General features: G+C 37.2%; 1 protein-coding gene across 4 annotated transcripts in view; it reads right to left on the minus strand.

The window, feature by feature from the left end:
• Nucleotides 1-11,284, minus strand: part of utrn (utrophin) — a 286,896-nt gene that overhangs the window by 186,159 nt on the left and 89,453 nt on the right. For all 4 annotated transcript variants that reach the window (XM_067372391.1, XM_067372392.1, XM_067372389.1 and 1 more), the window contains exons 39-45: nt 10,869-10,997; nt 8,495-8,743; nt 8,059-8,231; nt 5,428-5,578; nt 2,681-2,856; nt 2,158-2,293; nt 346-495 (exon numbers count right to left, since the gene is read on the minus strand). In XM_067372391.1, coding sequence (XP_067228492.1) covers nt 346-495; nt 2,158-2,293; nt 2,681-2,856; nt 5,428-5,578; nt 8,059-8,231; nt 8,495-8,743; nt 10,869-10,997 — 1,164 coding nt within the window. The remainder of the gene's footprint in view (nt 1-345; nt 496-2,157; nt 2,294-2,680; nt 2,857-5,427; nt 5,579-8,058; nt 8,232-8,494; nt 8,744-10,868; nt 10,998-11,284) is intronic.

Consider the following 11,284-nt stretch of genomic DNA (forward strand, 5'->3'; position numbering starts at 1 on the left):
AAAAGTTGTGTTTATTTGTAAAAATTATCATGATGAACAAAACCTGCAAGAATCATAAGCTTTTGTTGGTCACAGAAATGATCTTCTGCAATAATACAAAAGCCAATGGAAAAAATCCTATTGGGTTTTTGTCAAGGGAACCATAGTGATGCTAACGGTAGGCGTACAAAAATACATCATTACTGCAGCGCTCTTTTGTGTGTTTCATTTGATATCATTAAATTGAACCCGACAGGCAGCAGTGTACATGTGAAAACATGAGGGCGACACAAAAATAGATAAACAGGTAGAAATATAGAGAGAGAGATTTTGGTGTGTTTGTGTGCTATGGAGTTGGTTACGTACTTTACTCCAGCTGATGTTGATCTGCCTTATTTTATTCACATGCATGTCTCTCTCCTGAGGACTCAGGCTGGAGTTTGACAAGATCTGAGAGCCAGTTTTATTCAGCCATGACAGCGTCTCATTCTGACCATCCATCTCCTCCGTTAAGGCCTGAGAGAGACAAAGAGAGACAGAGAGTAGTGTTAAGCAGACATTCTGAGTCTCAAGCAGCAGTTTGGAGAGCAATCAATTATAATGGTTCATAATTAAACTAACAGTTTCAGTGTTAGTTGTATTTAGAGAGAATTTACACTACTGTCTGGGGTCAGGTTTTTTTTGGAAAACAGTAATTAAAACAGCAAGGACATTTTAAATTGATCAAAAATGACAGTAAAAACATGTTTAAAGGTGCCATAGAATTAAAAATTGAATTTATATTGTCATAGTCAAATAACAAGAGTTCAGTACATGGAAATTACATACAGTGAGTCTCAAACTCCATTGTTTCCTCCTTCTTATGTAAATCTCATTTGTTTAAAAGACCTCTGAAGAACAGGCGAATCTCTACATAACTGACATGATCCATGATAACATGATATTTTTAGTGGTATTTGTAAATTGTCTTTCTAAATGTTTTGTTAGCATGTTGCTAATGTACTGTTAAATGTGGTTAAAGTTACCATTGTTTATTACTGTATTCACAGAGACAAGAGAGCCGTCGCTATTTTCATTATTAAACACTTGCAGTCTGTATAATTCATAAACACAACTTCATTCTTTATAAATCTCTCCAACAGTGTAGCATTAGCCGTTAGCCACGGAGAATAGCCTCAGATTCATTCAGAATCAAATGTAAACAATATAACAGTATACAATACTCACATAATCCGACGCATGCATGCAGTATGCATGACGAACACTTTGTAAAGATCCATTTTGAGGGTTATATTAGCTGTGTAAACTTTGTTTATGCACTGTTCAAGGCAAGCGCGAGCTCCAGGGGCGGAAAGCGCGCGATTTAAAGGGACCGCAACCTGAATCGGCGCATTTCTAATTATGCCCCAAAATAGGCAGTTAAAAAAATGTATTAAAAAAAAAATCTATGGGGTATGTTGAGCTGAAACTTCACAGACACATTCAAAGGACACCTTAGACTTTTATTACATCTTGTAAAAAAACATTCGATGGCACCTTTAATGTTACTAAAGATTTCTACTATATAAAATATTAAGTAGTCTGTTTACAACATTGATTATAGTCAGAAATGTTTCTTTAGCAGCAAATCATATCAGAATGATTTGTGAAGAATCATGTGATATTGAAGACTGGAGTAATGATGCTGAAAATTCAGCTTTGATCACAGTAACATTTATATAGATTTTTTTTTTTTTTTTATTGTAATAATATTTCACAACATTACTGTTTTACTATATTTATCATCATATAAATACAGCCTTGATGAACAGAAGAGACTTCTTTCTACATTAAAAAAAATAATTTATAAAAAATATAAAATTATTAAAATATTTTGAACTTTTAAACTTTTTAACGGTGGGTGTGTGTGAGTGTGTGTTTGTGATTTATGATGAGGACACAAATTTGTATAATGGCATGGGTATTACACTGGTATTACGATGTAAATATGAGTCCTCATATTTAAAATAGCTTTAAAAAACATTAAAAATGTAAAAAATGAAGAATGTTTTCTGTGATGGGTAGGTTTAGGAGTAGGGGTAGTAGTATAAAAGCATTACGCCTATGGAATAGGAATAAGATAGCAAAACAAATCTCTGTATGTGTGTGTGTGTGTGTGTGTGTGTGTGTGTGTCGGACCTTGAGCTCTCTGAGGTTCTTGTCAGTGGCTGAAACCGGCAACGTCGCTACGGCAACCTCTGTGTGCTCCAGCCACTGGGTCAGATCAGCCGTCCGTTGAAGCACATCCATCAGGGCCGGATCTTCACCCATCAACCTACACAAACATCATTTAACATCAAAAACTCATGTTTCTACAGAGCACATAAAAAGTCTACACACCCCTGTAAAACAGCTGTTTTTTGTGATGTAAATGAAACTAAGATCAATCACATCAGAACTTTTGCACCTTTCATGTAAAATGACAACCTATGCAATGACACTGACAATCAAAGTGACACATTTCAGAGAAAAAAAAAGATACAAAACTTGCAATAACTAGCTGCATAAATGTTCACCCCCTTGAACTAATAGGTGAACAACATTTGATTTTATTACATCACAAAAATCAGCTGTTTCAACAGGGGTGTGCAGACTTTACATATCCACTGATTTCTGAATTTGGCTGCTAAGGGCCCAGTGTGGGTGCTGTTGTCATGGTAACCTGCGCTGGCGGTCAGACACTTGTCTCTGGATAAGGTTCCAGCGGCGGATCAGAGTGTCCAGTTTGTCCTGTAGCAGAGCGGCGCCAGGGGAAGACACCTGACTGATGATGTGCTCTCCAGAGCTGCTCAACACCGCCACAATAGACTGATGAGTGGCCACACCCTCCTCCAGATCCTACACACACACGGAGGCACTGGGGTTAATGGACAGTTGGCCTGTGCGTGTGTCTAACTGATAAACAGGAAGGCGGCACTTCTCTTCATATGCAATTGAGGTCAAGAAATGCGCTTGACCTTAATTTGTATTGGAGGACAATTTCACATTCATCTTGCCCTCTTTCAGCCCCTTCAGATTTTACTCAACATACACACATACACACAAAAGCTGCCCCAGACTCTGAAACACACTTAACCATGCATGACTCTAATGAACAAATGTCCTCGCTGGAGTTTTGAGTTCAAAACACTCAACTCACACATCAGTGTAACAAACACTTATGGTTGTTGGTGGCTTATTTTGCTCATAAGCTTGAAATCATTTTTCTTTTTAATTTTAATTGCGAGTTAGAAGTGCTTATTGACTTCATTATCATATAATTATCACACAATTATCAATTGGTGTCTCATAGAATGATGACTGATCTCAATTAACATTCATGATTTATGATTACTACCCTCTGTACATATGTTGTGTGATAAATATTCTTGCTTTTCTGTTCAGAGTATGACATTCTGTTGACATTTACATTGACATTAATGCATGTTGCAGATGATTTTATCTGAAGTGACTAATTGAAGTGTATTCCAGCTGTAGATTTGATGAAACTGAACCCATGGTTTTAGCATTGCTAGTCGAAGAGGCGAAAGAGAACTCAGTTCAGTACTTGCAAGCTGTTATCACACATCTGAAGCACACATACAGAGAGGCACATTTCAGATAGCATGTGAACACAGAGTTTCCTCTTTTGCATCTCCTTGCGCTTGAACGGACACACAAACACACAAAATTGTGTCAAAATGACCGTCTTGGCAAATATTATAGTCGGTTATATCTTGGTTATAAACAGTCGGTTATATCTTGAGTGAACGAAGACAGCTGAGAAAGAAATCGGATGTGTATCATTATTGAATCCATGCATCGGGTCTTAAAGTGTGAGCAGCATATAAATATCTGCTGCTGTCTATGTTATTAATGTTAATCAAACAACAAAACACAGTTTTAACAAAGATTAATCTATATGTAATTTATACACTGAACACTATAGTGTTATTTTATATTTAGGCCCAATTATTACATTTCTGTACTCTGTGATACCTCCATAAAAGAGAAAACATTTCCCAATTAATGTTTTCATGTTTTGATGATTATTTATTTGTTTATATTTTTTTGGTAAACTATTTGTCTGTAACTATTTGATATTATCTGTGGGGCACGGAATGTGATGGGAAAAGGAAGGACTATTATTGTGAAAGGCCTTTGTGTAAGGGTGAGGCGGCCATTTTGAAGTCGGTGGTCGCTCATGAGGCGGCATGCATGGAAGACAGGCTAACAAAGGAGTGCCTGGGGTTTTTGAGGTTTTTTATCTCCTTTTTCTCCTTTTGGGATCATTGGGGGACTGTTTTCCTCTTCCTCAGAGGTATTGCCTTAGGAGCCCAGAGAATCCCTGAGAAGCTAACGTGGATGAGACCGTTGGGGTTTGTTTTTTACCTTTTCTGCTTCATACAAATTTCCTTTTTTGCTTGGATTATCCTGGTTTTTTTTTTTGGACTGCTTTTTTGAACTGCTTTTTGAACTCTGATTGTTGGTGTTCTATGGGACTTTGTAGGTTCTGTTTAAGGCCTTTTTTTTTTATTTAAGGACACAATTCATGTTATCCTTGGAGTTATGAGGGGTGTATGTATTTGGAAGGAAGTTTGTTAATACATGCATTGAACAGTGAATGTCTTATGCTTTGTATATGTTTTATTAAATTGATAATGTTAAGATATACTGACCAACACTAACCTAATAGAACCCCGTGATAACAAGGAGACTTAAAGAAAGAAAAGTTTAACTTGTTACAACCTGAATACTACCAGTAAACCTAACTTTATTGAACCTTGAGTGTTATGATCCATTGAACCACTAGGTTTTTTTTTAATAGAAAGCTGATGAATAGGAAGTTCAGAAGAACAGCATTTATTTGAAATGGAAATAATTGTAACATTATAAATGTCTTTACTGTCACTTTTGATCAAGTTAATGCGTCCTTGCTGAATAGAAAGGATGAATTTCTTTCTAAAAAACAAATCACGCGTGACGCAGACAGAACTACTGCGGTAGGATGAAAAACTCCATCTCAAACTTCAAAATCATCTGACATTGTTGTTTAAAGGCTGTTTGACTTAGTCTTTGCACATTTGCTTTGTAGACACTGGATCTGTACTTCCGCCTACGTCACACGTTACTTTTCCAGCATGATCACGTGACGCGTGGCGAATCACAGAGCAGTGCAAGATGAGCATTTGTGCATTTTGAGCATTTTTTTAGAAAATGACAGATCGTTTCACTAGATAAGACCCTTATCAGACCCCCACTGAAACTGCAATTTGGACCCAACAATCCTGGAATGTTTTCCTCAAAAACCTCAATTTCTTTTCGACTGAAGAAAGAAAGACATGAACATCTTGGATTCAAAGGAAATTTGAATTCTGAAGTGAACTACTCCATTATTGAACAGATCTGTGACCTGTGACCATGTCTGACCTGTTGTTGTGCACGAACGCGATCCAGGACCAGTTCTCCGTCTGGTCCGATCCCGTCAGCCAGGACCTGTTCAGTGTCGCTCAGCCACTGTGAGAGATCGTTCATGTCGCAGTGGAACTGCCTCCACTCCTCCACAGCTCCATCAAAACACCTGCAGACACACACACACACACACACACACACACACACACATCTGAGTGATGATACCCTCACATTACTGAATCTCATCTCTCCAATTAAACAGAACAGCAGCGTGTGTTCGTTTCAACTCTAAGCGAGCGTGGCATGTTTGCACAAGAGATGTATTGTTACTGCTCGCCTGTAAATCCATCAGACAGACAGACAGCTCCTTCAAGTACTCAGTATCAGCATCATAAATTCATTTCCCTGAAACGGGAACAGAAACGGCTGGCCGAGCTGACGTTACATTCATCAATGATCACATCTTAATGACTGACTCACAGAGACTCTGACAGATCACTAAGTGCAGCTAAGCATGCATAAGCTAATACGAAACATGCATAACACTGCGGTGTGTGTTGTGTTGGTGATTCTGGGGAGTGGTTTTGTCTGATTAACTAAAGACAACCGACCTGCTCAAACTACTAAAATAGTACAACCTGCCGTTTCATTATTTAAACCAGCTAAAAGAGCAACCATCTTCATCGCAAATACTTTTCTAACGCACTAACTTCACCAGGTTTTATTTGTGAATGGTACACCAGCCAGGATCAACATGGAAGTTGACTGGTCTGTGAGCAGGGATCTCTGTGAACACTTCCTCATGTCAGCAGGCGCTCTATGATACTGGGCGAGTAATTGGGTCACATTTCTGTTTAACGGTGCGGAAAACTTCCTGTGTGACTGACTTCTGAAAGAGATGAAATCCTGCACACCTTCCAGAAGAACCTGCCTCTTACATTATTAACTTGAATCTCAAGAAAACTTGTCTGAGACATATTTCAACCCAAAAATCAAAGGAAATATACAATGAGTTATATTTTGCATGAAAAAATGAAGCCTATTTTGGCCTATTTTTGCATTATGTTATTATATTCATGACAATCATGTATTTTCCAGTAGTAACTTTAATGCATTTGATACGTTATTAAGTTTATTACTGGAAAATACATTTTACTTTTGACTTTTTTGCATTCATTTGCATATTCATTTGATTCTCATCATCCTGTACAGAGAATAACATTTTTAGTATTGTTGTTGTTGTTATATATATATATATATATTTTTTTTTTTTTTTTTTTTTTACTATAATAATATATATTTAATATTAAAACAACAATGCTACAATTGCTTTATTTTCAATTTTCATTTTAATTTTTTGTAATGTGCTTTTTTTTATATTATTACATTAATTTATTAATTTATTTCACTTAGTTTTATAGTTTTAAATTTATTTCCAATCAGTGATTTTAGTGCTTCAACTTATTTCAGTTAGTTTCCAAGGCAGCATTTAAATATTTTGGAATATTTATTTTACCTCTTTTTTTTTTTTGTTTTACAAAATTAACCCTTTTTTTGTAGAAAAAACATCTTTTAAGAAACATGACATAGTCTTAACACTATGATGTTTATTTATGGGCTTGCTCTACATTTTTTTTTTTTCTCTATCTTTGCAGTTGCTGCCCCTAAATATGGAATATTTTACCACTGTTGGTGAGGCTGGCCACAACACTCTCCGTTTTTAAATCTAGTCTTAAAAACATATTCTTATTCTTTTGTATTTAATTCAGTTTGAGAGCTGTGTGCTTTGTTTTGTCTTCTTTGTTGTTGTTGTTTACTTTGGTCAACTTCTGTTGACTTCGACTTTGACAATGTAAAGCCATTTACTAAAAAAAACAAACAATAAGTGTGATGTGATAAAAAATGTGTTAATAATCTGTTATAATTAGCATTGGTGTTATTATGTATCATTAGTTTGCAATAAGAAATCTATTATTGACATTTCTTTATACTCTGTATCAGTATTAATGAAGGGTTCAGTCGTGAGATGCTGGTATCGGTTTCTCTCTCATCCTCATACATTTATAATATCCAGGGACTTTTCTCTCCGTACCAATCATCAGCACATTCTCCGAAGCCTCTGCAGATATTGAGCCGGCATATCCCCCTTCCAACAAAATTCAGATTAGGTTGTTGACTGTTATGGGTTTTTAAATTATTACATTTGCCGCCACCAATTCTGTATGCACGGTTACATCCTTGCCTGGATTCCTCCATTAGCATGTTACGAATGGGCAAAATAACATTTGGAAATCTCAAATCTCAAAAAAAGAGAAAATGAGGAAATATAAGCTGGAATGCCACCAACACCCACACACATCCAACTAGAAGAGCATTACAATTCAAAAGATGTACAATCAAGAATGCATAATCATCTCCCTCGTAACAAGATACATGATAGGGTTCAAAATTATAATCTCACAAATTCATCATTGGATTCATGTAATAATTGTAATCATGTACAATGCAAATTAAAGCTGTTTTTTCCCCCTCACACTTTTTTCCCCTGTTTTTTTTCAGGTTCACTTTCTGATTATGGGGCATAATGGGAAGATGCAGGAAAGCATAGACAGGGAATTATGGGAAAATGCAGAGTCATTCCAGACTCACCCTTTCCTCTGGCTGTACATGCGGTTGACTCTGTCCCACTCTGAGTTCAGTTGTGACAGGGCATCAGATATCTGTGACATTTCCTGTCTGGAAGCTTCCAGAATCACATCAGGCTGGCACTCATTAATCACTTCAACCTGCTCACCCAACCGCTCCAAGCTCTCTTTTATACTCTAGAAACAGAGACACAGAGAAGTCAAAACAAAACAAACAGAACAACTGAAAACACCCATTGCTCCAGTCAGTTTTGCCTCTGCATCAGACTGCTAGTGAACAGGAAGTTATTATGGTCAACAGTGTAGCTTGATTAATTTACAAGTAGACTGTAAGCTACAGTTTCAAAGTAGTTTCCTCAGCACTTGCACTAGTATTTGGACCTCTTGGTCACTGTCATGGAGGAAGTGCTTGTGTCTAAGCATATTAGTCTGTGTCTAACCCTGAGCATGTCCTCCTGGCTAGAGAAATCCTCAAACAGTCCACCGCTGAGCTCTGAGGAGTTCAAGAGCAGCTCGTTGTCGGCCATAGCCAGAAGAACCTTATTAATGTCCAACAGATAGTCAGACGGGGAGACGGATGCACTCATCTCATCCTGAGGAGAGAGAGATGACTCTAATCTCTGCGGAGGAGAAGACGATGACTCGAACACAGCTTCAACAACTGACTGAGTTCTGATGATATGAAGCTCCTGCAGAGAAACAGAAAAGAATATGGTGAATATAAGAATTTAGCATGATATATTTGATGCTTTCACGCATTCAGCCCTTGCTAACAATGTAAAGGCATTTTGTGAACAAGAGCTGATGTGGAAATGTCAGCAAATCAGCTGCCAATGGGCAATCAATTAGCTGTAATACAGCTGTAAACATGGTGTTGAAAGTTGTAAAGCAGTCGTAAATAGCAGTAGCATAGCCATAAAAAGCCTTTAAATTTTTTGTAACATCGCATAACACAACATTAACATAGCCGTAAAATAGCATAACACAACTTTAAACATAGCCATCATTACTGTAACACAGCTGTAACAAAGCATTAACACAACTGTAAACAATGCTGTAATAGCCTTAACAGAACCAAAGATTAGCTTAACACTAAAACAAACATGGCAGTACAAATAGCCATAACATAGCTGTAAACATAGCCATAACAGCCACACTGCTTTAATAAAACTAACAGTTGTAAACATTGTTGTAGCACAGCTGTAAACACTGTAAACACCATTAGCATAGCTGTAACAAGGCAGTAACAGCTGTAAACACTGTGGTAACATAGCCATAACACAGCCAAAACATAGCTGTAACAAAGCAGTAAAAGCTATAAACACTGTGGTAACATAGCCATAACACAGCCAAAACATAGCTGTAACAAAGCAGTAACAGCTGTAAACACTGTTGTAACACAACCGTAACACAGCCATAACACAGCCAAAACATAGCTGTAACAAAGCAGTAACAGCTGTAAACACTGTTGTAACATAGCCATTAGACTGCCAAAACATAGCTATAACAAAGCAGTAACAGCTATAAACACTAATGTAATATAGCCATAACACAGCTGTAACAAAGCAGTAACCGCTGTAAACACTGTTGTAACACAACCGTAACATAGCCATAACACAGCCAAAACATAGCTGTAACAAAGCAGTAACAGCTGTAAACACTGTTGTAACATAGCCATAACACAGCCAAAACATAGCTGTAACAAAGCAGAAACCGCTGTAAACACTGTTGTAACATAGCCATTAGACTGCCAAAACCTAGCTGTAACAAATCAGTAACAGCTGTAAACACTGTTGTAACACAACCGTAACATAGCCATAACACAGCCAAAACATAGCTGTAACAAATCAGTAACAGCTGTAAACACTGGTGTAACAGCCAAATCACAGCCAAGACACAGCTGTAAAAAAGGAACAGCTGTAAACACTGTTGTAATATAGCCATTACACTGCCAAAACACAGCTGTAACAAAGCAGTAACATCTGTAAACACTGTTGTAACACAACCATAACATAGCCATAACACAGCCAAAACATAGCTGTAACAAAGCAGTAACAGCTGTAAACACTACTGTAACATAGCCATTACACTGCCAAAACACAGCTGTAACAAAGCAGTAACATCTGTAAACACTGTTGTAACATAGCTGTAACATAGCTTTCATAGCCAAAACACAGCTTTAACACATACATACGCATAGCTGTAAAACAGCCATGACAAAATCATAAACATAGCCATTATCATTGTTGATAACATAGCCATGAACATAGCTGAAACAAAACTGTAACAGATGAAACAATGTTGTAACTTAGCCTTAACACAACCAAAACATAGCTTTAACAAAGCAACAAATGTAACTGTAAAATAGTCATAACACAGTTGTAACATTCCCAAAACAATCATAAAATAGCCATCATTTTGAGCATGCCTAAGGTTAGGATGTTCTGATGCTACAAGTCTTTTTTCAAAGAGTGGAACCAAAAGCAAACAGTTCTGACATCACCTTTTACATGACATTACAAGCAACAGCAAATGTTAACACTGTGTACATCAATACTGTAGACATTCAACTCAAAAAATTGTGACCCATCTGTTTTTCAAACAGTTGCAGTCTATTTCCAAAAGAAATTTTGGGTAAATGACATCTTTCAAGGGTTTTTGCTGATATGTCTGCATAGAAGCAACACGTGTAATAAACCGAAATCAGTTGCCAGAAATGTTAATACCACAATTTAACGGGTTGCTTCTGTTAAAGAGGCTTGAAATTCAGAGCCGGTCTTACATGGCTAGCATGTTAAGAGTGCATGAAATGACCTTGTAGCGTGTCTGGAGCAGCAGGAGTCTCCGGCGGATGTCCTCTCGTCTCTCCTCATCAGGAACTGACAGCAGCACCTCCTCTCCTCTCCTCAGTACCTCCTCCACATGTGCTTTTTCCTCATCCAACTACAACACAAACACACTTATTCAGGACAAACACATGATGGTTTCATATAGCTGTTTATATAGACATCTAGTGTTATTGGAGCTGATGTTGAACACTCCTGTTATGTTTGTGTCAATTTGGCCCCTACTGGATTTTGTAACTGCTTGAAACATTGGTTCCACCACTTACTGCTTTAGATTGTGAATATTTTGAATATTGTGAATATGAATGTGCATGCAAAGTTTCATCACATTTGTACAGACTTTACAAATTGTGTTACAACTTTTGTGTTAGCATCATACTGACC

Source organism: Chanodichthys erythropterus, chromosome 20 (assembly GCF_024489055.1).
Source record: "Chanodichthys erythropterus isolate Z2021 chromosome 20, ASM2448905v1, whole genome shotgun sequence".
In the NCBI taxonomy this organism is placed as follows: Eukaryota; Metazoa; Chordata; class Actinopteri; order Cypriniformes; family Xenocyprididae; genus Chanodichthys; species Chanodichthys erythropterus.